The 26,816-nt window shown below is 47.7% G+C and overlaps 1 protein-coding gene across 8 annotated transcripts in view; it reads right to left on the bottom strand.

Moving 5' to 3' along the window:
• Positions 1-690: 690 nt before the first annotated feature.
• The window catches only part of LOC142932794 (signal-induced proliferation-associated 1-like protein 2), a 72,969-nt gene continuing 46,843 nt past the window's right edge, over positions 691-26,816 (bottom strand). The window contains exons 10-22 of one of the 8 annotated variants that reach the window (XM_076076851.1): positions 21,162-21,416; positions 18,353-18,499; positions 16,835-16,938; positions 16,656-16,744; positions 15,196-15,572; positions 12,833-13,087; positions 11,489-11,542; positions 9,727-9,856; positions 6,228-6,447; positions 4,647-4,778; positions 2,299-2,416; positions 1,595-1,673; positions 691-1,179 (exon numbers count right to left, since the gene is read on the bottom strand). In XM_076076851.1, coding sequence (XP_075932966.1) covers positions 1,033-1,179; positions 1,595-1,673; positions 2,299-2,416; positions 4,647-4,778; positions 6,228-6,447; positions 9,727-9,856; positions 11,489-11,542; positions 12,833-13,087; positions 15,196-15,572; positions 16,656-16,744; positions 16,835-16,938; positions 18,353-18,499; positions 21,162-21,416 — 2,107 coding nt within the window. In that variant the 3' untranslated portion in view covers positions 691-1,032. Of the gene's footprint in view, positions 1,180-1,594; positions 1,674-2,298; positions 2,417-4,266; positions 4,413-4,646; positions 4,779-6,227; positions 6,448-6,479; positions 7,378-9,726; positions 9,857-11,488; positions 11,543-12,266; positions 12,383-12,832; positions 13,088-15,195; positions 15,573-16,655; positions 16,745-16,834; positions 16,939-18,352; positions 18,500-21,161; positions 21,417-26,816 lie in introns of those variants that run through there. The other 7 variants (XM_076076853.1, XM_076076852.1, XM_076076854.1 and 4 more) reach the window with 7 other exon arrangements.

The following is a 26,816-nucleotide window of genomic DNA, read 5'->3' as shown; positions in this document are numbered from 1 at the left end:
CTGCTCGACAGGAACTCTTCAAGTTTGTGCCAACTTCTTTATTTTTTTTATTTTTTTTGTCTTTTCTTTTTTTAAACACAGTTTTGTAACTACCACTTCATTATTGCTAGGACATTGTGACAGTGATTGGAAACTACTGACGGACATGTGTGTAGGGAAAGCACCTTTAAAACATCAAAATAGTACTGCCATGTGACCCTACATTACGACACTGAGGTAAAGAAAAAGTGGAATTCATTAAAAGAAAAAAAAAGAAAAAATGGCCCAAAACATCAAACCTTGAAATTTTTGGGACTTTGGGAACCGGAAATCCAGAAAAAAAAGGGTCTCAGTTGAGCTACATTCATTTCCCCCCCACCACCCCACACCCACTGTATGTTTCAAAGACTGCCACATGTGGATTCCTCTTGGTGCAAGCAGACAGTAAGTACCACTTCATTATGCCCAGTACATTCCTCCCCTCCCGGCCTCACCCCCTCCACTTTCCTGTGTCCATGACGGCCGGCACAGGAACAGCTGTGTGACAGTGTGCGCAGTACGATACAGTACAGCTGAGTATACAGTACAGTGGACTGACGTGACATACGTAGGTAGATTATATGTTGACTACAGTAAATGAGCTTTACATTCCACTACTGTAAGAAGATCCCAGGGACTCGGGCGGGGCCCCCGGGGGGGGGGGGGGGGGGGGGGGGGGGGGGGGGTTACCATTCCTAATTCCTCTCCAGCGCAGGAGATGAGGTTTCCCCAAGAGTCTCTTCAGCCAGGATAAAGAAACTGTTAACGTCAGAAACAGCCCTGCACTTCAGACAGAGGAAGGTCCCAAAACTAAAGGTCCAGATCAGGGTTTCACGTCTCTCCTCACAGGGCTGCACTAGAGTCTCCTAAGCAGGGCCTATTTCTAAAGAGTCTTGATTACTCTGGGGGCCGGTAACGGTTTGTTTTATAGTCGGTTTGCCTGGGGATCATGTGGGAGTCTTACAGAGGAGCTGACTGGGTGCCCAGCAGAGGAGTGAAGGCCTTCTCTCGTTCTCAGGGTTTCTTGTCGATGGAGTGAAAGAACCACTCGGTGAACTTCCTGAGCTGAGCCGACGCCGTCTGGCTCTCCTCCTGCAGTCGCATGTTGTCCTGTCTCAGGTGCTGCACCTCCTCCTGCAACATCGCCTTATCCTCCTTCTCCTGAACACACAAACACACACACACACACACACACACACAATCAACACCGGGATGTGAGGAAAAAAATAAATGGATCCAAAAGAGGTTGCTAAAAGCCCCGCTATTACAAAAGCATCCGCCTGTCGTCAGCGCCGTGTAAATGGGAGGCATTAACATGGCAAAGCAGCCGTTTCTCTGTTCCGATAAACGCGCACTTCCTCTCTCCATTTTAAGCACATTAGTTCGGGTGGGGATATGTTGGGCTGGGACACAATGAGGGAAGGAAGCAGGATATTGAATTAAGTGGACGAGTGTGTATTACACAGGCCGCGGGGCACCCATTACTCACTGTCTATTCTCCTGATCTGTGTGACAGACACGCATTGTTTGCTAACGTGGAAGCGGACGCTGACGTGTTTGATGAACGTGAACCCACCTTTCTGAGGTCGTGCTGCAGCTGCCTGAGGATCACCTCCAACTGGTTGACTTTGCCAGTTAGTGTGGAGGGGGCGCCGCTGTTGGGGGGGGCACAAGAAAAGACGCTGTTAGGAAACAAGAAAGACTAATTTATCACAAACAGTAAACAACGGCCGCTTCTACCACGACACAGAGGCTGATAATGGACAGCTAGCTAAGCCCCGCCCCCTTAAGTTATCGTTGCTCAGCCTGTCAAGCTTTCAGTCATCGTACGTTTTGGGGTAAACCCTTTTGTCGGCTGACTGTCACTAGCTGACTTTAGCAGCTTTAGCTAGCTAGTGTAAACTGAAGCTAACGCCAAAACACAGAGTCCATCGAAACCTCTGTAGCCAGCAGACGTTTTAATGTTTGTTGATTTGTCTTTAAATGATAAGCCTGTAAAACAGTCTTAAATATGCACACGATGGCAACATACTAGATATGATAATAACAGACTGAGGCTAAAGTCTAAGTGGACATGGAAGTACAAGAGCAGCATTGTTTATGTACTGCAATGTAGCCTCAGAATTTTAGCACAGTATGATTGAATGCATAAAATGTAATCAAAATGGTACTTTGTTCCAACATAATGATTGAATGGTTCAGATTAGCGAAGAGTCGATCATTCGCTCGCTGTGGGAGCGTTGCTGCTTGTGTGTGTTTGTGTTCGTCGGTGAAGCCTACTCTGCTTCCAGTGCTGCTCCCTCCGCCTCCACCACCCGTCTGGTCAGCTCCCTTGAGATCTGCAGAGCCTCCGCCCGCTGCATGTCCGTCATGGTGCAGAAAGACGCCACGCGCTGGTCTGGAGACAGAACAGGTGACGTAATGGGGTCATAGTCTGCCCTTCACATCGAAAAACAGGAAACGTGTTGGGCAATGCGTTTCATGGCGTAAACATGCAACTAAAACAGAGCAGAGCAAAACACACTCGCATGCACACATTCCTGACAGGATGGGGCAGTTCATTCACTCTTTTGTATGAATGAGCGCTTCTGGCTTCAACAAAGCCACCGGAGGAAGTCCTCCCGATCTGTATGACGGCAATAAGGAACAAGGTGGGAAACGGAGCATTTCTAGACTGTCTCAGTCAAAGCAAGTCCCTTGGGTGTTGCTCCGGTGCCCTCGCCCCTCTGAGCTTCCTCTGACAGCTGTTTGGCTCATAACGGGCTGGATCCCAGAGAGCTGCGAGGCACCAGTCATGCTTGTTTTACCATATCAGGTCCTTAAGCTCGCTCAAAGCCCCATGGAAAACCCAAACTTGGCATGTTCTGCTTGGGGACTGCTCAGTCTTGAGGCGTAATGCTCTTTTCTTTAGAAACCACTCTCTCTCTCTCAAGCCCTTGGTCTGAGACTAAAGATAGGAGGATCAGCATATTCATAGAAAAGATTAAGGATACCCTTCTATTAATTTAGCCCCCCAAATGAAAGCTAATCCACTCCAAGACAAAAGCTGATCGAGCCTGGAGTTGGTTGTTCAGACGAGGTAGGAAAGGGAGACCAAGCTGCAATTTACATATGAATGAACATTTTCCTGGTACGCGATGGCTGCATTAGAAAGATTAAAGACTTCTCGTACAGCAGCGGCAAAGCGGCTCGTCATTTCTGCGTGACCCGGTGTCCAGATTTACCGGACAAACGGCTGCAAATCAAACAAAAACAGATTACGCCGACTAGGAAACACGACAATCTATGTGAGTGAGCGCACTGTGCTGTACTTATGTTTGAGGGAATATTAAAACACTGAATGTGAGCAGTCTCTCAGGATCCACACGACCGCTGTTACGAGTGCCATGAATGCTATACATAGCAGGCAACCTCTCTCTCTGCCCTGGCTCTAAACACAGCCGGGTAAACATACACGGCACAACGGCAGCCCGGAGTCACTTTCTGCGTGGCAACAAGGCTCCGGTTTTACGCGACGCTTTTCATGGGCCAGCCAGGCTGCCGTGACAACTGCCTTCAAGCTGCCAGTCAGACTCTGCATCATCTCCACTGATTCCAGTCTGGTTAAATGGTGTGCTGCGGGCGATGCAGCAGGCAGCGTATCAAAAGGAGAAACTCCTCGGAGCGTTCATTAATTATGACAAATGAATGGTCACATGCTACGTTTGGCCGCTCGCTGGTCTCGGGGTCGGCAGGAGTTCATGTGGAAAAAAAGAAAACCATATTCCTGGCGTGTAAGCGTTTCTGTGATAGATGGGAAACACACGGGCATGAGAGTGGTCGCAAAAGTACTTAAAAGCAGAAAAAAAATGAAGAGAAGTGATGATGCTGATCATGAGGTGGCTGAGACGTGCCAACGCCAATTAGCTGAAAATGGTGTGAAAAGACAGATCTTAGTTTCGACAGGAACATATCGCTCAAGACAACATACTGTAAGCCCTCATTAATCCATCTGAGCACTCGATTCCTAAATCACCTGTTCCAGAGCCCACAAAAGCCACAAATCCTCTGAAGCAGCCTCATTCAGAGAGCGCCTTCAAAATTAAGGTTTCTGTTCCTAAGGAGAGAATCGGCCGCTTTGGGCCAAACGAGATGTCTGTCATCGTTTTGTAGAAGAAGAAAAAATCCCTCATCTTACGGCGCATATTCAGATTTAATGGACAAAAGGCCACGAGAGGAGCTGAGTTTACCCCAACCTATCAACAGTAGAAGGAGGCGTCGCTGTAAGAACTCTCCCTGAGTGGCCACTTGCTGTCTTTATGGTGTGAAAATTGGCTCCATGTCTGCGCCGACAAATGACGGCTCATTCCTTTCAGGCTACAGCGCTCGCTGGGAATCACAATGGGGCTCAGGGTCTGCGGTGCAAAAGGCGAAAAAGGATCCCCACAAGTCACCTCCCACAGCACCTTAAGAGACGCTAGAAGAAACACAAACACAAAGCGCGCACACAAACCTGCACATGCAAGCCATCTAGCACACACACACACACACACACACACACACACACACACACACACACACAAAGCAGCCAGGAGGAGGGGGGGGCGGGGGTTACACAAGGTGCCAGCAGCTTCAGCCACGCTGGTTACCTTCAAAGGCTCGTGCTGCGTCAACCAGGTGAGACCAGTCCAGGCCCGAGGCAGCGTCTGGGAGGGGCATGAGGCCCGGGTCGCTGAACTTGGACCTGTCCGCCAAGGAGCCGTCAGAGAACCAAAAGTCATCTGCAGAGACAGGCAGGCACGCCGATCAGTGTCTAGGCCTGGCCTGAGTTCAGGGCTAATCTCTAAGTCGCTCATCAGTTTGCATCAGAGCAGACAAGAGGGGTTGGGAGAGGAATAAGAGGGGCTCAATGGGGGGGGGTTATTCAAACGGGGTGTCGCTCGCTCAAAGGGATTGATATTTATCCAGCCCTGCTTATCACAACACCGTGTTGAGTCCAACTCTAATCTAGTGGCACCGAAATAACAAATCCTCCCAAACATTGCAAACAATTTAGCTCTGCAAAGAAAAGTTCAGCGTTTATGTGACAGCGCGATGGGCTCACAATACACCACCTTCTCTGCATAGCACTCGCAAGGCGCTGTCTGAGGGGCGGTAAATGACTTGTCTAAGTGAATGTCTTCATGTTTCAATCAATATCTCCTGTCCCTCCCCTCCGTCTCTCCCGCTCTTTCTCCCCGTCAGCCCTGAAAGACGGGGAATGCAATAAACAAGCTCCCATTCTGCAGAGAGGCATTTAGAAAAGCATGAGTGGAGAAGCTGAGAGGAGAAAGAGACATGCAGAGACAGAGAGAGAGAGAGAGAGACACAGAGAGCAAGAGAGAGACAGAGAGCGAGAGCGAGAGCGAGAGCGAGAGCGAGAGCGAGAGCGAGCGCGAGAGAGAGAGAGCTTGAGGTGATGCCGACACTCTCCTTTCAATTTACACAGCGTCTTGGAGCTTGAGTGATTCACTGTTTACCAAATTGGTCTGTTTCAGTGAGGGAACGACAGAGCCTGTGTTCTCAACTACCCTTCAAAACAATCAGGAACCCATCAGGTTGACAGCCAGAAGAGGCCAAAGAGAGAAACGTCTTTCCAAAAAGCCATTTTCTATCAGACGATGGCAGCCGGAGACGGGTGAGGAGCGGTATGGAAATGAGACAGGAGGGACGGAGAGGGGGGGGGGGCGCAGGCAGGGACTCGTGAGTGAATGAAACATAACGTATGACAGACATCGCGACATTCCTGATGGAAAAATAGGCACGTTCACGTCACAGATCTTCCAAGACCTGCAGCGGCGCAGGCAGGACACATCACACCTCTCATCACCGGAACACAGTCGGTGGGTGCTGGGAGAAATGGGAGAGGCAGTGACAGGCGTCTGCTTAATGCAGACGGAGCGGCGGGGGCCCCAATGCAAGTTGCACGCCGCCTCGCCCAGTTCCAATCAGTGGCTATATCGAGGAGCGCTGCTGGTTGCGCTCATGATATTGGTAGGACACAAGTGGCTCTTCAAACAAGTATCTATATCCTGGCTTTTATCTGGTGCCAGCGAGGAGGAATGAGAATCCAAGAGCAACATGCAGAGAAAGTCGACTTTAGCCTCCCTGTCTAAAGAGGTAGTTCAGAGCCGCTTGTGTTCTTTAAAGTGTCCTCGGTGAATCCCTATTGCACACGTTCCTGTACTCACTCCTTAGGTTGGACGCTCCCTGGTTGTGGACCATGCGAGGAGGCAGCGTGCTGTGGTAAGGTGGGGTGGTGCTGAAGAGGATGTCGTTGGGCATGGCTTGGTCCAGCATGGAGCTGTGCGAGCTGGCGTAGGACGAACCCTTGCGGTTACTGCACACACTCTCGTCCGACAGCGTCCGGTACAGGGAGCGCCTCGGTGACGAGCTGCCCACTGCCGACACCTGAGGGAAGGAGAACAAATTGTCAAGAGAGAGCCACAACTACTACCCCGCCACAACTACTACCCCGCCCCTCCTCCCGTGCGTCGCCTTTCCTCGGCACAGCGGGTTTTTACACCAGCGGGCAGCTGGGTGGGTAAAGGACGGAGCATCGGGGAGCAGTGTCAGGAATCAATTACAGTCTTTGCTCTCAGGAAAAATGCAGATGGATTGAGCACAGCTGGAGGGTGTCTGGCAGAGCGGGGGGACAGGGCTCGTGGAGGTGGTGACAGAGGTCACTGCGCTCAGGCAGCCGATAGTCACCGAGCTTAATGCGAGAAACTACAGAAGGCAGACGAGACAAAGTGCCACAATACGAGAGGGAACAGAAAAAGCTGATAGGCCAGCCAGAGATGTATTTGTATTTGATAGAGAAAACACAAACAATACCAGAGTCAGTACTTGATACTTTCCCCGAGATACATAGTTTAGAGTCCTATGGGGTGGTGGGTGCATACGGCAGCTAAAATACCGCAGTTTTCCTGAAGCGATACTCCAACACGATCTATTATCCGGGGATTGTTGACACAGATATATAAAGCACAGTGGAACTCCTGTATAAGTCGGTTTAATGCAGGGCTGTATTAACAGCTCCTCATATTTCTGAATAAACTCACCACACATTCACTTTTGTTTGCTTGTTTCCGATACAAACCCGTTGTTCAGTGAAGCAAGCAGTGGCAATAATGAACTTCTATTAAGTGCGTTGGCTGCTTTGTGTGCACTCTCCAGAATAGAACTCATATCGCAAAGACGTAGGCCAATGCAGAGGTTGAAAATCACAAAAGCTGCATCGTCCTGAGGGGGGAAGTCATCTGTACACAGAGAGGAATACCACTGCAGGGATAAAATCGGGTTTCACGACTGCGGCCAGACTTTTGACAGAGGATCCTCCTGTATAAACACACCAAACCACAATGGCCAATCCAATCCATCATTGTCCCTTTCAGCCTCCATAAATATTGCAGGAGTGACATCAAAAGTAGCCACAAATGATATGTGAGGCAGCCGGGCCAGATGGGTAAATGTCTGCCTTGGGCTGCAGCTGTAACCAGCGCTACACTAGTATACCCGCAAGCCAACACCCAGCCATCTCCATTTCAAAGACGGATCCCCCACAAATCCCACCGTGACAATTTAACAAACATCAAGTGCGTCCTTTAAGCAGAAGACATGCACTGGAATTCAAAGCAGCACACATGCACACCGCTGCCTCCGCTGAACATCTCGCAGGCTTTAACTTAACAAGGCTGTCTCTTACTACCAAGTTTTCCCGCCCAACTTTACATGATTAGACCCCATAAGGTTTGTTCCTAATCAAAACAACTTTAAACAGGATTTGCTGCTCTCTCACATAAAGCAAAAATAGCACCGATTTTGAGCTCCCATAAATGGAGTCACGGCAAATGAAACCATTCGTACCAGGGCTTAATGTTTTCTTTTTCAGAAGCCATCTATTTATTACAACCGCAGCATCAAACCAGGCTCTCTGAACACATCCTGGCGCTGGTTAACGGAACCCGCTGTGCACATTACACAGAAAATATTGTATTAATCAAACCTACAAGATTATTGACTATTTCGGCGTGTCTAAATCCACCTCGGCTGGCAACAGTCCACACCCTGATCTGAGCCGTGTTTGAATTATTTTGCACAACAGCAACGCTCTTTATCAGTCGAGGCAGCGGAGGACACAGCCACTGAGACTTTTCCTGATTTTGTCCCGAACAAAAGACAACAACCAGCATTGAAAGCCTCCGACGGGCCACTTGGGAGGATGTGTTGGACAACCACCTATTTCAGATGCTTTTTGCTTTCCCACAGGAGGTTCAAAAGAGGAACGCTGTGGGAGAATAAGCTGCGAGCGGCCTTTCCTTTGCATCAGCCACACAATAGTGTGCCTGTCTGTGGAAGGGCCGTCTCAGCGGACACCGCGGCGGGCAAGGAAAATCTCCCTGCACCTGCTCGCCAACACAAAGACAGACTACCGGAAGTGACACACGAATGAACCTTTAGGTGATTGAACAAGTCAGACCGTAATTTGAAATAAGTCAACAATGAAGCCAACATCGCCATAACCGTATTCTGATTCTCCGACGTTCCAGCTGATGATTGGAAACATACCGTCTCTAGAGAATAAAAGTATGCGTTCATTGGGATCAGATGTGTGTATGGTTGGAACGTCTGGCTCTGAGCCCTCCTTCGTGCATCTCTCTCCCAGACTGCTATTCCACACATTGTATTATCACTATGCTGCTCTTTGAATCCACCAAACAGCACCGTGTACCTTTGTTCTGGTTGCTGTGTTTTCACATAGAATCAAATGAAGGGTAAATCGCAGGGCAGGCCCGATACACCAGCACCATCTTTGGCACTGATGCTGCCTGGTTCTGTTGTAAGCATCACACTTTATATACTTGTCTGTAAGCCCAGTGCACATGCCAAGTTTCCACTCGGCTCAAATGTCTCACAAATGATCTGTTATCGCTCAGGTTCACGCGCATCAACGCACGGACGCATGAGCAGCACTGTGTGGTTCTGGTTCTGACTGTAGCAGCAATATTTAAATATCAGTAATGCCACAAATACCAATAATGTATTAATTTTGTTTTGATGTCACTATTATTTATAGAAGTTAAAACGGGCCAAGAAACGGTAACCCTGTTGAGCCGAGCTGCTTCGTGTGAGGGACAAGGCCGGCCTGTGCCAGAGGACATGCTTGCCTTCTGTAGGGATGACGTGCATTCATAATACAATTGAGCAGCATCCAAAAATAACTCGTTTGTATGTCTCCAGGGCCCCTTCCTGGTAGATAATGGATGGGGAAGTGAAGATGCAATTAATAGAGTCTGCGGGACCCGGGAACATCAAACATCGATGCACTCTCTGCAACTCTCTGCAACTCCCTGCCTTTAATCCATGACAGCCAGACTGAAAAAAACCCAGGACCCGTTTATAAACCCGTTATAAATGTAATTTTCCCCGTCAGCTGTGGTATCAGGACCGGCTGATAGGGAGCAGATGTTCGTCCCGCTTTTACTCGGTTCCCAGCAAAAGGTTATCTGCTCTGGCTCCTGTAGGCACTACGCCTGTTAGTCAGCATGATGAAATAGCTTTCCTAACAATGTCACGTCATCATATTCATCAATCACCACATCACAGTTCCCACAGGTTTTAGTCGTCAACATCACAATTATCGCGTCATCTGGAGGTTAATTAGTCAATCAGCCACAGTGACCTCACCTTCCGACTCCCGTCTTCTCCTGGGGGGCTGTTGTGCATCATTTTAAGGTATTCCTCTTTCGAAAGTCTCTGCAGCGAATTCCCATCCCGCTCAGCGGCCTGGCAGGCGGCCTCCTGTGCATACAGCTGCCTGTAGACCCAAACAGAGGGCACAGAGGAGCAGAGCTAATCAGAAGGGTGAGGAAAGCCACATCCTGCAAAGGGAGGCCTTGGGCCATCGAGTTCGGGTCCAGCTATTTAGAAAGTAAAGTCAGTATCACACAAAGGGGGTTAAGGTGGGACTGTCTTAGCATGCCAACAACAGGTGCTTCCATGCTGGCCAGGTGAACGTGGGGCAACGGAAGGTTGGAGAGGGGAGCTTATTACCAAATCCCACCCGCTCCCATCTCACTCTGCCAAAGCAATGATTAAAGACAGTGTGAAGAACTCAGCCAAGCACTGTGACAAGTAGAAAAAAAAAAAAAAAAAAAAAAAAAAAAAAAAAAAGGGTTTTGGACAGAAAGTACATCCAGAGACGAGTGCAAACCACAGACCCTAGAGGAGCGTTCAGACAACAGAGGACACGAGAGCTGTTCGACAGGATTGGACAAGGACCCACAAGAGGTGACATGTTTTGTTTTGGTGGGCGGTGTTAGTCAGTGGGGTGGTTGTCATTTACATGATTTTTGGGGGGTGCTGAGTGTTTAGGGGAGGGGTGGGGGGGTACAGTGAGGGGAGGATGTGACAGACCTGGCTGGTGGACTTGTGTGGCTGTGAGACCTCTGCTTTAAGTGAGCAGCCTGTGAGCAGCACACTGAGTGCTGTTGGCAGGGCACTAGATGGCCGTGGGGGGGGAGAGAGAGACACGCTGCACGGCGACACGATGGGCTGCGACGGTTACCTAGAGACACTATTGCTGAGCGTGGCCCTGTTTTTAAGCTTTTGGCACCATGGCAACCAAGCCCTAAATACATAGACAGGCATTGCAAATGTCTACGTGTGATTGCCAGACTCATTCAGACCACGAGAGCTCTGGTTCACAAACAAAACGCTCTATTCTGAAGGCTGCATCCAGGAAAAAGAAGAGCAACTAATTGAGCTCTGTATACTAGCGGTTTGCTGCTAAATCTGTAGGGAGCAAACCCCCCCCCCTGTATCTTACTCTTGTTCCAATCATCCCGTAATCATGGATCGATCACGTAAGAACAAATTGGACAACGCTCAAGCCCTGACCTTTGCAATTAAAGGTCATTCCACTGTGCCACAGCAGTTGCGTAATGCCTACAATGTGTAATACATTTTTCTTCTTCTTGCACAGCAGGTCCCGAGTATGGGTGTAAAACAAAGAAGGTACGTTTTCATCCACCTGTTATAAATACACTTTTTCTTGCTAGAAATTTGGTGAAAAAAAAAAAGACAATAATGATGAAATGTTTTCCGGCTCGACTGAGGTGATAAAGCTGGCATTTCGAAAAGAGAAAAACGCAATAAAGGCTGATGGAAACAGATTCCTCTACTGTAGACAAGGCATTCATGCCATGCTGAGGGTTGCTTCTGCATGTCACCCCCCCCACTCTCTCTATCACTACAGAGTATTGTGGGCTGTCACACAGCAGTAGGATTCTGTGGAGACACAGCAGAAATGTCACAGCTACTGATGCACAGTTGGTTGTTCTCCGCTGGCAGCGTGTGCCACATGGCAGGGATAGTACTGGAGTGGGGCGGTGGTCTGGGACAAAAGGGTGGGGGGGCTGGGGAGGTGAGTGTGTGACTAACTGTGTACCTTGAACGCTCAGACAGCATTTTGAGAAGGAACGCTAACAAGCTCTCCGCTCCTCTGGAACAAGAAGCAAGAGAAAGAGAGACAAAGAGAAAGAGAAAGAGAGAAAGAGAGAGAGAGAGAGAGAGAGAGAGAGAAACAGCCCAGGGTTAGCAGCATCCTGCATTACATACAGTGTTAGAGCAAATGAGAAAACCTTTTTTCGGGAGGAGGAAGAGAAACTTCATTATGTTAGAACAATATCTGTGAGTAATATTAGGCCATTTATCACGAGGTGCCGTTACGTAAGAGGAAATAAAACTGTAGGAATATATAAACAAACAACGGGGAAGGTAACTGAATTACGGAGCTTTTTCATAAGTCGGCAGGAGATGACTTCGCTGCATGCGATCAATCACGTAGTCCTTAAGTGGCAAATTTCACAGCCTAAATTAAATTACTTGGGAGCTAGAGCAGGGGGGGGTTTCTTCCAGGGCAAATCTCACATTCTCTCCTCTAAAGAAATGCCCACAGCCCACAGGTAAACACCTTCAAACAAGCACGCACACACACACACATGCCATCACAGCTGTGTTTCAATTTCACCATCAATGGCTCTCTGTTCTCTACTGGAAACCATTTCATCGCCAGACAGATACAGTCAGTCGTCACTGCTCACATACAGTCTGAGGGGAGCGTACGTTCTCAACCTGGCGGAGCGGCTGCATAGATTCCTCTCCCCTTTGCCGCCATTTCTGAGGCTACTCTGTGGCGGGCGTGTCCTTGGGGCTGCATGTGCGACAGCAGCGTGCTGCTGTGTGCTGTGGATCGTTGCTCGGCTCCCAGCAGAGATGCTGATCTGGCGGAGGCTCGGCTCGGCAGTCCACGGGGACGCGGCTTCACGGGAGCAATCAATAACTGCAAGTGACATGTGCCAAGTGTATTATGTCCGCGGCTTCATTGAGCTTATTTATTTTGTGGCTGTCGGCTTCAATCAAGGCCACTTTGTGCACACTGTGTGGGCCGACTGGGAGGGGCACTTGTGTTGGAGTGGGTCTGGCTCTCGTGCAACAGCAAGTCTGGAAGTAAACAGCTCCGCAGAGAGAGAGAGAGAGAGAGAGAGAGAGCGAGAGAGAGAGAGAGAGCGAGAGCGCGAGAGAGAGAGAGACAGTGCTGACGAGGCCAGTTAGCGTGATTCAAATGTGTGTTGTCTAGCTCGGTATGAGAGATGCCGTTGCGCTTTATGTGAAGCGGCACCGAACGACGAACTTTTGTTTTGTTTCTGTGGTAAAAGAGCATATTTGGTGTGTTCATGATCTTCTGCATGCGCTCTCTTTGACTTTCGCTCGCTCTCTCACGCACACTCACCCACACTCTGAAATGTTGGGAGGTCCCTCAGTGCTGTGGGCATCATCCTCCTCCTCATCATCAGTTGTCTTCATTCCCCCTGGGAGTTTGCAACCGGACTGTGGGCGTGCCTGTCCACAGGCCTCTGAGCTGGGCTCCGGCCCCGGCTCCGGCTCTGAGCTGCTGGTCTGGGGGATGGTGTACACCTTGGAGGAGTCAGCGGACATACAGTATCTGGCACCGCGGGCCAGGGGACTGCCAGAGTGGTGTGAGCCACTGACCAAACAGCAAAAAAAAATAAAAAATAAAGCATAATGTAACTCAAAAGTGACCAAAATGAAAACATGAAAGCATAAAGAAGCATTGAAACAATGAAATAATGAGAAAGGCTACGAAGCAAGGCACCATAGCACAGATGTTGTGAAACAACAGAATGATTTTCAAATTAAGATGATAATCGAATGCTCTGCTGTCGGCTCAGACGTCGTCATCTCCTCCGCATAGAGCGGAGTCACGCTGGTTCACCTCTGACCTACATTGGAAAATGACTCACATCCAGTCTATGATGTGCATATTTGTGCTGAACTTTGTCCTTTAAATGTTTAGTCAAATATCAACTGACAAACCGGATTAAGAGGTCACTGCGTTCGAGTCAGAAAGAAGAGTATTTTCCCTCAAACTCCCGGTGGTTTCCAGACAGTTTTATGTGAAGAGGATTTGAGATATTCCTCACTATGACTTCTGCTGATTTATGATTCTCACAGTGTGATAAAAAATGACTGCAAAGTAACTGCATGGCTAGAGATCACTAGGTTAGTGGAAAATGTTACTTATTTTGTGATTTGGGTGGACTGACTCTTTAAATCTATGATCAAAGGAATGCATTATTTATAGAGAATGAAGGCTGTGTATTTCTAATATTCTAGATATTTAAACTTTGTTTCTGGTTGATTTTATGTACAGTACATCACAAAATCCATTTGATTGGAACAAGGCTACGATGCACCGTGTCTTTGTTTATGATTATTGTCCTTATACTACGTTCTCCTTCATGTAACGGTAGATTTATGCAGGATGAATGAATCATATTTGACAGTGATGAGAAAACGAGCCATGCATCAGACAACACAGCGCTCTGCCTGTCTTTGCTCCTTTTAATATCGCATTGCTCACACTGCATCCTTTTAAGACGTCCCCCAGAACAGCACATCTTCTGTGGTTTCCTAAACACTTTGTGTTTTACGTCAACCGCATGATTAGAATTAAACCGTTAGCTGCTCAACTGCACCCAGTCAGGTTTTGGTCTGTTGGAAACTTTGAATAAACACAAAATATTCCTCGAAAACACCCTGAGACATCAGAGTCGGCTTAAGCTGGAGGCACTACACACTCTTGTTTCCATATTCATGGCCATCTGGGGCCCCGCCCTGCAAACTGTGCTCCTGCTGGTTCACTGTTTGCTCAAACGACACACGCGGGTGTCAAAGACCATTCCATCAAAGGTGGGAAGCATCGGAGTAGTCAAGGTGATGGCGTGGGCTCTTTGCTCATCTCCGACTGATGTCCTGGAGCGGACAGCTCTGACGCCTCCCAAACAGGTCAATGATCTCAACAGATTGCGCGAACATAATCCAGAAAGACACAAACAAATAGATACCCATTCTATTTCATGGAGGCAGACTGTGAGTGGCTGCAGGGCCAACCCTCTCTGACACCCCCCCTTCCTCTTTCCCAGATGGGCCCCAGTCTGGCGAGGGCGACATGGACGACGGTGTGACGAAGCCCCCCCCATGTCGCTCTGGCCTGACAGCAGCCCCACCCGCCAGGTTCAGCACAGCTGGATGAGTCAGGCAGCGGGGTCAGCCGTGAGGGAGCACGGTTGGGTGAAAAGGTCAGCTAACAGCCAGCAACCATGCTTTTTGTGCACGTGTTTGTATCTGTGTGTGTTTACTAGAACAGATAATGGGAGGTTTGTGTGTGAATGTAGAGCCACATGTTTGAACACAGTGGATCGTGCCCCGAGACGTAAACCATGAAAACAAGGGTGTGGTTTTTCGGGCGAATCAATGACCCAACAGCACGCTTGACTTAAGAACAACAGAACGAAATAAAGCCCATAGAGAAGAAGGAACATCACAGACAGTCATCCATGACATCAGCTGGAGTATACAGTGTGGTGACATGAGCAAGGAAAAAACAACATGAAGTGTCCCAGTAAAGAGCTGAGCCTTCAGATCAGCTTCAATGCTCCGTGGGTCAGATTCAACAAGTCACAGATCTCTGTCTTGACCGACCCCAAAACAGCAGATACAGGCAGCTAAAACAATTGGAAACATAACCGTCTTTTAGTGAAATAAAACACACATCCTGACTCTGCACTGTACCTTGAGTGGGATGAGATCTCGCTCAGGTCCCCGATGCTCCCTTCCGTCACATGACTCGACATAACGGCGGAGGCATAGCCCTGCGGCAGGTACAGTTTCCCGTGATCCTCCTCCGACTCCCCGTCTTCGTGGAGCTCCGACACCCAGGAGTGTCCCTGCTCCCCCCCCACCCTGCCCTGCAGCAGCACCCGGGCCCCGGGGGCCGCGCAGGGATTAGTGTCGATGCCGCTGTCGGTCGACGCCCCTTTGATGTACGTGAGGCCCAGCATCTCCGGGTCCATCAAGTCTCCGGAGCCAAAGTGCTTATCGTCGCTGTTGCTGGAGGCGTTGCTTGAGAGGGTGTTGCTACTTGAGTGGCTGGAGGTTTTATCGCCCGTCTGGTGGAGCAAGAGAGAGAGCAAGAGGGTTAAAGGAGATAGAGCTACAGTAAATCAGACAAGGTCAAACAGCAGCTGCAGATCATTCTTACGGTTGCTCCAACATGCTCGGAGCACCTGAGGGGGATGGGCTCACCCATCAGGCGACATCACATGTTCATGTGTCCCTGACTGAGGCCCATGATACTGTCGGCCTCGTTGACAGTTACAGGGAGGAAAACAAATTCAGTATTCAGAATATGCTGAATGTCACTTTGTTTGTCTGTGACCTCTTAGATTCTGGTACTTCTGTGAGAGATCTGGCCCTTAAATCTGTTTAGTTTAATCGTCTCATCAACTAGTTTTACCCAGCTCTGATTAGAAAGCCAGAATTGTTCATCGTAAAGCTGAAAAATGAAATAAGATTAATATAAATCTGTAATGTTTTCTTAATTTTCTATGCTAAACACTGCTAAATCATGAAAGCAGCCTAAATCCCAGCACAGCTACTCCGATTTGAAAAAAACAAACAAACAGGCTTTGTGCTTTAAGAAAGGAGAATGCCAAGGGAACGGTTTAAATCTTCATCCACTGGCCTGGGTTAATGCAACACTGGCTGAAAGCACTGAACGATGTGGTTAGCGGTACGCTGCAGCCTCCAGCAACAAAGGGAGAGAGAAAAGACGGAAGGAGGGACGATGAACGAGAGGAGAATGTAGAGAAAGGAGAAAATGAGAGGCTCGAGCACTTAATATATTCAACCTTCGAGGAAAATGTGTCCTAGAAAAGTGTGAGACAACCAGAAACGGTGATGAGACGAGAGGCCCGTTAGCATGCTGATGAAGGGGAAGTGATGAGTGCAAAGAGCGGCTAGAGGGGGACGACGGGGTTGAATACCCCAATCGAGGATTCGCTGCAAAGCGCATGAACAAGGGCAATCTGACCTCACCCCGATTCAAACACTGATGTGGGGTGAAGCAGGTCCGGACGTACTGTACTGCTTTTACACATTGTGGCCTATCCAAACAAGTTGACGGTGTATTTCTAAACACTTCCATTGGATATCACGTAGGCAGCTTCTGTCAAAGGAGGTCAGACATTTACCCTGGACAGCTTGTTGGGGGAGTCTTTCCCTCCTTCTCTTTGCTTCAGAGGGTTCAGGATCTTGGTGGAGGGGATGTGCCATTTGGCCTCTGTCGACAGAGAAGAACAAGCCGAGTGTGAGCGAGCACCAGACGTGAACAGACGGCATAAAAAAAAAAAAATTCACCCATCAGACTCACCTGCAGACCTGGTCCTCTCCAGGGTGGGCTCCCGCTCCCTGTGGATCTCTCCGTCACCCCCCTGGATGTCACCTGCCCGCTCGTGGAGGACAGGGGAGGGACACCTGGAGAAAGACGGAGGAGGGAAGTGGGCTGTGAATCTTCTTCCGTCTATAGCGTGAATTCTGTATTCTAGTCAGAGAGAGGCTTCAATAGATTTACAGCAATTAGCTCAAGATCATTTAAGGTCGATTCACTTGAGCTTGTAATAGTATAAAGACGCTGCCAGACAATGCCGCCGAGAGACCTCCTTTCATTCGACTTGGCATGCCGGGCACTCTCTTGCTCCTGACAAAAGGGAGAGAGAGCAGCAAATGTTTCAACGCGGGTCTTAATTAAACCTTAAAGGCGCTACTAACGGTTACAACAGATGAACAGAGGCCACGGCGTCTCGTGATCTTTAGCCGAGGCTCTAACCGGAGATCAATCGGCTCGTCAACACGTCGGCTTCTCTGCGCCGTGGCAGCTCTGACAGGCCCTGGTCCCTGAGAGTTCAGTGCACTTTTGAGGCCTCTGACAGAAAGGCAGCAGTGTGCAGCTAAGCCTCTTGTCATGGTCTGTAACCATTTACAGACAGACATCGGTCTCTGATGGATTCTGCACAGCCTGACAGATGTTACGCCTCTGCAGTCAGAAGCCCCGCATACCATTATATGATCGAAAGCAGAAAAAACAACTTAATATTGAAAAGGAGAACTACAGTTTACTGTGCTGTTAAGGGGAGAAACACATGGACTGGTAATTGTGGTGGCTTTTGTTCATGTTTTCATGTTGACAGCAGCTAAAAGGTCTCTTTTAGTAAAGCTTCTTCCTCCTGTTCCCTTTTTTATGATTTCCTTTTTTTCCCACCAAATGATTTCTTTTCAATAGCTTTCTTCAGAATTACAGTGTCGTTTCTGAAAGTGGCACTTCAGTCGCAGTAGGTTATACTGAAGACGAAAAAGATTCCTTTATAATCACTTCCTATCACAGTTAAGTGATCATCTTTCTGAACAGAAGGACCATGTGCTGAAAACGTGGCTTGGATTTTTAATGGCTACAAAATGGAATGGCTTAATCTAAAAGTGGCCATTTATGTTCGAGGCAGCGTTTATATTCTTCAGGTTGAAAGTAAGGCTTTGGGTTGATTGAATGGAAGCTATAATAATACATGTTAAATAAAAAGTAATCTCATACATGAAGCTCATCATCCTCAATCATCTTCCCTTATTTAAGGTTATGGATGTGGTATTGTTACATCACTTCCTGCAAAAAAAAGAAAAAAAAAAAAAAAAGAGAGAGAGCGACGACTGGCCAAAAGTGAGCTGATGATTCTGTCATTTCGTGTGGAAAAATTGCTCCCATTTTGCAAAATTGCAAGTTCTCAGAAATAGTGCTGCCTGTGACTGATTGTGGCTGCATTCATCACTGCAAAAGTGCATATTCCTGGAGGGACGTTGAGGCTATTTGAAAAGAAGGCACACTGCTCTGGTCCCGTACCCATCGTATCCAGGCTGCTGGGACCAGGTGCTGCTGCCGCAGGGTCCTGGATCGCTGGAGGAGGACTGGTTACTCGGGGAGCTGCGGTAGTGCTGGTCTCCCTTGTTACATGAGGTGACCTGGGGGTTCTCCATATCCTGCATCGTCCTGCAGAAACAGAGGGACAAAAGTGTAAAACACGTTGCCATAGAGGGTCAAAACCGGGCTGTATGAATATAAATACGATTTTATATAACATTTTTATATTCAATGACCAAATTAGACTGACATCTCACAACTGGACAAACTTCTTTCCCCCCCTGTCCCGCGTTAATGACTTTATCATTAGGTGTCACTCCAGTGAACGCTCCCTTGCATGTGAGCACCGTGGATAATCCCCAAGAAAACGTGGGAGCAGTCAGTGAGGTAGAAGGTGTTTTGTTCTCCGAAGACGAACAGCAACAGGGATTAGTTATGGTAACACGCCTCAGTGAGTGATCCAGATGGTGCAGCCCGGCGTGTGTGTGTGTATAGAGTAAAGAAGGCAGAAGCAAGATGTCTGCTTCGATTTCTGCTCAACCTATCCAAAATGTCACTGCCTTGCAACGGGCCCTGACAAGAGGTTTCTTTGCTTACTTTCGCCTGGTCAGGAGAAATTTGCGGATGAGAGTCTAGAGTGAAAAATAAACACTGGATTGGAGTTATGTCTGCTGCCTAGAGGCCTTCCTTCTAACCGACACACCAAAGTAGCTTAAATGACCGAGCGGAAATAAGACTGCAATAACATTGGCAGGATGGCTTTCACATTAAGTCTCCAGCCAGGTCTAGCTGCATACACTTTCCTCTATTTCTTTCCTCATGCATTTGTTTGTATATTGAGTTGAGGACTGGGTCTGAATGAAGCTGACAAACAGAATCTCATAGTTTAAAACGATACACACGTCCATTTAGAAGGCGAACAATTTCTTCCCCTTTCTGCTTCGTCGTCAGGTTTCCTTTGTCTAGACCTCCATGGGAAACTCACTAAACTGTCAGTAACTCAGTCGCGGCACACATCATCAAATGCTTTGGCCAGATCTCTACAGTTCCTCCTCGGCCAAAGTGTTCGTCTCCTCCAGGCACTTTAATGTGAAACAGCAGCAGCTGCTTTTTCTCCTCCTCCTCTTCCTCGCTACACATAATGTAAAGTTCTTTCTTTTTTGGGGGAAGGGGTATTTTTTTCTTTCTTCGCTGCAATAACATTCAAGGATTAGCGGTCGGTCCTTATTTTTTCTATGCTGGGTGTCATATTTTATAGTGTGGAAGTGTGGATTGAGCTCAATGTGTTGAGTGTGGATGGGATGATGCTTTGTATCTAAGCTAAGATGTGACCCAAGTACCCTTTCATTGACACCACCTGTTGAATTTAAACTGGATGCTATTTAATACCAATAATCATGTAAAAGTGGATATTGTTACGATAATGAACTGTCAATGTTTCGGTCAGTTCGGTCCCGTTTGCATTCGTTCTGCTGCCACTTGGAGTGACAGAGATGGACGTTTCAACCGTTAGCTATGCAACCGTAACAAACCAAATGTCCGTTACTTTTAGCCTGCTTTAGAATACTGATATAAATCCTAAAAAAATATATATAAATTATTTTATATGTCGATTTATTTTTGTAACCTGTCTTCCTCCCTCCTTTCTATGATCCCCCTGCCCTCCCCCACTCCCCCTGGGGTGCTACATATCGTGGTCCAGAGAAGAGCGCTCTCTTTGTTTCAGCAGTAATTGGATGAGATGAGCCGAGTTGTGTCAGTGTCCCCACCACCACCTCCTCCTCAGCAGGGTGCAGGAAGACGAGCGGGGAGCAGGAGGGGTACGGAGAGAGGAAGGGAGGGAGAGGGGAGAGAGAGAGAAAGGAGTGCTCCCACTGCCAGGGACTCCGATTAGGCAGCGAAGGCGGCCATTATCCCAGTATAGTCAGAACAGGCGACACCAGGGGGGGGGGGGGGGTCGGTGTGACACACTGGAAAGGTTATCATGACTGTAGGGGTTTCATTAGAATGAACAAATCACTGCTTTACATGGCTCAATGGAGATGTCCAAAAGAGACACCGTCCAGGACAGGAACAAAGTCGGAGTGTGGCCTTATCATCTGAGGGGAGATGAAAGCGAAGCCATGAATGCATTGGACTAAAATGCTCCATTTATGTGTATGCAAAGAGCGGAACACAATAACCGGCTCTTCTCTGAATGAGAAAGGCTCAGAGTTCAAACGATTTCATCTCAAAGGATCGGTGCTTTTGAGCGTCACGATGTTTGATCGGAAAGCTTTGCTCTTTCTAGATCTCTGAAAAACCTTGAGTAGAAAGCTTGACTTCCAAAATTGCCCAAAAGGGACATTATGTTTTGTTATATATATATATATTTTTTGCAGCACTGTGAACGGTGTTGCTGCGACTTGATCTTGATGTGATATTTCTCTTCTTTCACTCTCAGTAAAGACAAAAGGTGAAATGAATGAGTTGGTATCGGTGTAATAGTTACTTACAACTTTCATTTTTAGTCTTGTGCATAATTATACGCTTCAAAAACGTCCTGCTGAATAAGATGTGACTGATGACAGTTGAGATTGTTAGCTAGCGGTCACAATCCTTTTTATGGAAAAGACATGTAAACAAAAAGATCACGTATTGACCCAAGTGATGTGTGTTCTTTTACAGGAAGATGATGGAAATATTGAAGCTCTTGCCGTGTTCCTCTGTTGTGTGTGCGGATCAATACGAAGCAGTGAACAAAACCCCTTTCGCTACGTAAATCAACAGTCTTTTCATAGTCCAGCTTTACCTAGACCCATCTGGTAGCTTCCTATCAAAGGAGGTGCTCCGTGGGAGGGCTGCCTGGTGCTGCTGGAGGATCTGCTGGCACTGCAGGCGGTCGGGGCCCTGCGTGGGCGAGCCCCGGGACAGCGGCGCTCCGGCAGCCGCGGGCACCCGATGCCAAGTGGTGTTTCTCCTGAAGGGAGTCTTGTACTCGCAGGGTGTGCCCTCGCTGTCGACCTTGTACTCCACCATAGGTATGCGGTAGAGCTCGGAGCAGCCCCTGAGCGGGAAGGAGGATGTGGAAGGAAAGGAAAGAAGATGGTAAAAGGGACAGTTCGGCACAAAATCTGAAAATATACATTTTTTCAATACATTTTGCGGTTGCATTAGCAGACGTCTTGAACGATTTCAGCTGCTACAGTACAACACAACTGACCCCGACGTCCTCAGTGAGGGAGGGGGAGGGGAATCATTCAGCCATTACCATGACTACACTAAAACACACTAATGCTGTCAGAAGTATTTAGCCAGAGGCAGACCTCTAAATATAGTAGGTCCATGTGCATGCATGTGTGTGAGCCAACGATAACACACACACACACACACACACACACACACACACACACACACACACACACAGATGCACACCAGGGGCTTACGGGCAAATCGGAGAGGAGATGCACAGAAAAGGGTGGAAAACACTTTGCCTTTTTTTTGTCGTTTTTTAAATAAAGACGAAAATCTCCGCTTGCCACTTAATCAGATATAGGTTTCACCTGAGTAGCTCTACACCGGAGGATTTTTCCTCCCTCCATCTCCCTCCCAGAACTGGTTCCAACACTGAGGATCTCCGCGATGGACACGGCCCGTGATGCCATTTCATGCAACATTAATCTTCGTGTGCTGGGCAGAGGCTTGGTGTGTTTGTTTGGAAGGACCGAGGGGGGGGGGGGGGTCTACAGGGTGGTGGGTCAGGGTTAAACAGCCCGGGTGCTCTGCTAGCTCTCCAAACGCATATCAAGCATGAACCTAATGATTACACTGGCCTGCCCCTTCCAAAGTCCATTTCCCAGCACCCACTGGGGGATGGAAAGCTGCGCATGCTTTGCTGCGGTCGTACGTGTACACAGAGCGGAGCTCGAGGAGGGTGCGCTGGCTGATTGCAGACGCTGCGGTGGAGAGACCCTTTTCATCAAACTGGTCCATGGGTGGCTGGGGCTGTTTACAGCTGGCCTCCCACCAGAGCCGTGGGTGTTAGAAGACCTAACTAGAAGATCGTCCTCCGCTCTCCTCCTCGTGCCAACACGTTTCCCACATTTGGTCAGTGTCACCGGTGCGCTGGCCTCATTCATGATGAAAGACTTTCAATGGCGTGGACCGCTCTACATCCTCCACGGCTTACATTATTTATTGCGTTTGTGTAGCATGCATCACTGGTTTGATATATGGGACAGTGAGAGTAATGAGTGGCATTAGAGCATCAGAAGATCAGACACGTCCGTCAAGAAATAAGCAATTTATCTTGGGCGAAGCTACTGTACAGAACGGTGATTCAATCATTACCCTCCTACTTTGATCGTGAAACCGGAGATCTCTTTTTGTTAATGTAGGGGAAAAAAATAATCTTAAATCTTGACTGTTGGTCAATTGTCTTTTCTAAACAGGACTGCACTCATTACCTTTATTAACTGTGTGTGTGTGTGTGTGTGTGTGTGTGTGTGTGTGTGTGTGTGTGTGTGTGTGTGTGTGTGTGTGTGTGTGTGCATATGCCAGAACTGCCACGAATCATGACTCTCCGAACAGGATAAACCTAGCCAACAGCTTGTCAACAGGAACGGTCTCAGCCGCTGTCTCCTGCTCTGCTCTCTGCACCAGGATGAGGAAGACCCGACGAGGTAAGTTTCACTTATGAACCCAATATTCTCTCTCAGCAACTCTACGAGCTTAGCTGGAGGTGAAACAACGGCTCGATGTATGTAGAATGTGCTTCTTGTTTATAATGTACAGGGGGGGGTGTATAAATCGTGGAGAAAGAGCAGGAAACGGGGTGTTTGGTCAACATTTCAACCACAGCTGGAGGAGACCCATCCAGCCAGCTATAAGGAGAGGGGGAATAATATTGCCTGCTTCCTCTTGATTCCAGCAAGTACTGCCGCTGCACTCTTCCAACTCAATGTGCAGGGCTATAAATTATACCACAATGACCTACATGAGCTCGTAGAGAGGGAAAACATCTACAAATTAAAACCAACATCCAGTCCACTCAAACTACGGCTACTGCATGTCTGGCTGAACACAATTGCCACAACAACATCAATGCTCATTAGAAATAACAAAATAAAAGAGTCTGTGGCAAACAATCAGCTCCTTCAGCCATTGGCTCTTGAGGAATTACAATAGATCAGTGTGACAACAGGACCTTAGACCTTAGTCAGAGTGCTGTCACTCTGATGACGTGGCCGGCGACTGAGGGAAGTGCTAATCCTTTCCCACAGTCAGAGTCCATGTCACAGCAAAGAGGCACAGAGGTTGTGACCTCCACCTTTTTCCAGAACATTGTCAAGAGGTTTAATAAATAAGTTGTGCGGAAAAGTGCATAGGATTGAAAAAAAAAAAAAAAAAAATGGAGAAAAAAAAAGAAAAAGCCCTTTTAACTGATTTCTCTGCAACGTGATCTAAAGGACAGCACGCCTCCTGTGAAGAGTGCGCAGGGATTAAGACGAGCAATTTGTGATGCAGGTTCTTTGAGTTTTGGTTTAGTGGTGCTTTTTTTTTTTGCAGGGTGTCGGCATGGGAAGTGAGAAATCCGGCTTAACTTCAGTCCAGATGAAAATCCATGATGACAAATCTGATGACACTTCAAAAAGAAAGGTCACAAGTGGCTCTCTGAATGTCACAGGCGATACTCATTATGAGCAGGCGGCTGGTGCCAGTTGAACCCACTTAAATGCGGGTTACCCGCCATTTTAAACCTTCAGTGTACAATATGTTCTCAAAGTAGATGTAAATGGCAGATGCAGCTGCTTTTTTGTGTCTCTGTTACCATTTGTTTATCTTGTAGTAATCATCCATTTTAAGTCCATGTTGTACTGATCCTCTTGTTTACGCTTCGATCTCTGATGACCATATACCAAAACATACAATCACGGCCATGTTCTCTACATCGCATTCCTGTTTCAAAGAGCTAATCTTTTTCATCTTTTTCTCATTAGTTTGATCCGAGGCTAACATGTTGAACTTGTTTGGGAGCCTTTCAGAGTGATGATGGAAAAGCCTCTAGTATTGCACTGGGCTAAAACCACATCCTTCCTCCAGTGTAAATAAATACAGTCCTATAGGTACGGCTAATATTAGAGCCACATCTCCACTGGCTTCAGGCTGAGCGGGGTAAACGCGTTTAGGGCATACACAGCGCTACACAAATGTACCGTTTTTGTTAAATGTTGGTCATTCAACACCAGATTATCCCATCAATCCTGATTTAATCTGGAGGAATCACAAAATAAAGAAGTTAATAACGAGGAACGTGCACGTCTCCGAGCCCCAACATGTGCTTATGAAAACATTTCTCCTGGCATTGGTAGCGGTGTGGAGCCAGCGTACATTGTCTGGAGGTCATGAGACTCTCGTCCATTGTTGTTAAGACTAACCCTCATCTCTCTGGCCACAGGGGACGGACTGGCTGGGGCCTTCGGGCCCCCGCTGAATTCCTTTCCTCTGAGACAATACCGGAGCTACTGGAGTACTCATTGTTGACTGCAACACTTTTGGCAACTCAAAGACGCAGCAGCAAAAAGAGTCGAGGGCCCTCGAGATTCTTCACCTGACCTCTCGCCTCTAGATTTGTTGGAGACTTGGGTGGTGGGGGGGAATTCACAGGACCCGGGACGGAGTCTTTTGGCTCTCACGGGACGACGATGAGAAGCTTTGTTTCAGTAAGACGGGGGAATCTCCCAGTACAGCTCAACAGCTCTGACCAGTACAGTCTTCTAGTGTACTAATCACCCAGATGCATCTGTTAGCAACGCCTTATATGGGTCAAGCTCACTGAATTATGCATCGTACCACCCATCATGGACCTGCAACATGATATAACACATACAGTGCTGTATAGCATGTGTTTTTTATTTTTTTTTTTAAACAATCTTGTTATTGGCTGTCTTCACAGTTTCCAGCTGTTTCCATTGAAACCAAGATGTCTTCCACTGGCACAAACACCGCGCCAAAAAAAAGTTCCTTCCTCCATCGTGTAACCACATCTCCACAGAGCCGGACCCCGCCTTTGGTCGACGCACAAGAAGGGGGTTTGTTTTGTTTGCTTTCTGCTTCCCTGAACTGCGATTATGATTGTATCATCACATCTCGTGGTAAGAGGATTAGACGTCGGTTGTGCCAGAGAGGCTGCTGTTTTGGATTTCACAGACGGGGCATTTCCACCCACCATCTGGGGGGAGCAAATATGTTACTCCTCTGTTGCCAGACCATAACAAAAAGTTGAAGCGCAGTTAAACGTATGCCTAGTATGCAGCCTTTGACACAGTGATATATATACACACACACACACACACACACACACACACACACACACACACCGCTCTTTTAAGATCGTAGTCATACAGGATCGTCAGCAAGGCTGCCATTAATATCATTTTCCACAAATATGCATTTACACTTAATCTTCTATAAACAGATGTAATCTAAAGCCCTTCACCCACCAGCGATTTATCACATGCACGGGATTAACACATATGTGCATTGTGATTGTTCAACTGTCGTCGTCCACAGGTTGTGAATTTGACTTATTAGCAAACAGCGTTAGGGTTACCCGTCACATCACATACAGAAAATGGGATGGAGTGTCTCTCTAGACACTGTCAAGTCATTTCTACTGTGGTCATCTGCCACAAAGTAGGAAAAAGCATTCCGTGGTACTCAAATCTGTCAGCCCGAAGCACAACCAAAACAAAGATGTCAAAGAAATGTGAAATAGTGACGGATGTAATTTCACTGTCCCGTCTCTCGCCAGACAAAACGAGCAGATGTGCTTTCAGAACGAGCGTTTTACACAGACCTCCATCTCTTCCCATCACAAAAGATTATTATTATTATTATTCATCTGAAAAATGCTTCTCTCCTTTATAACGGGAGCAATGGAGTCTCCCTGTGGGTATGTGTGTGTGTGTGTGTGTGTGTGTGTGTGTCCCTAAAAAGCCAAACATTACCATCCTAATTGCCGAAAGGGAAGATTGGACGAGTTTAGAGAGAGAAAAAAAAAAAAGGCAATCTGCAAATGTGAGCTGTCAGACAACGGTGGCGAGAGTTGAGCCATAAATCAAAACGCTCCTCTCATCATCATTAGGGAGAAACGCTGACCGTCCGTGTCTGCGTGACTCTACAGCCCGGCTGGAGCTTTCTCTCAACAAAGCCGCATCAACACAAAGAGAGTCGCCTTCTCCAGAGAAATCAGCCGAGAACATCGGCCCCCTTTGCAACTAAAACGGTGTGTAAGCATTTCTTTATGCTAATCAACACAAACATGAGAGCCAAATGTCAAGCTAATTTAGCCCCAGCTGCATGGAACAATGAGAAAGAGACTCTTCTGCTATAACTTCATACATTTTTGAAGAGCACCTGCTTCTCTGCTTCACTAACAACAAGCAAAGACAACAGGAGGTCTGCG

The sequence above is a fragment of the Anarhichas minor genome, unplaced genomic scaffold (assembly GCF_050575085.1).
Source record: "Anarhichas minor isolate MPS153535 unplaced genomic scaffold, ASM5057508v1 ptg000058l, whole genome shotgun sequence".
In the NCBI taxonomy this organism is placed as follows: Eukaryota; Metazoa; Chordata; class Actinopteri; order Perciformes; family Anarhichadidae; genus Anarhichas; species Anarhichas minor.
This window is presented reverse-complemented; position numbering and strand designations above follow the sequence as displayed.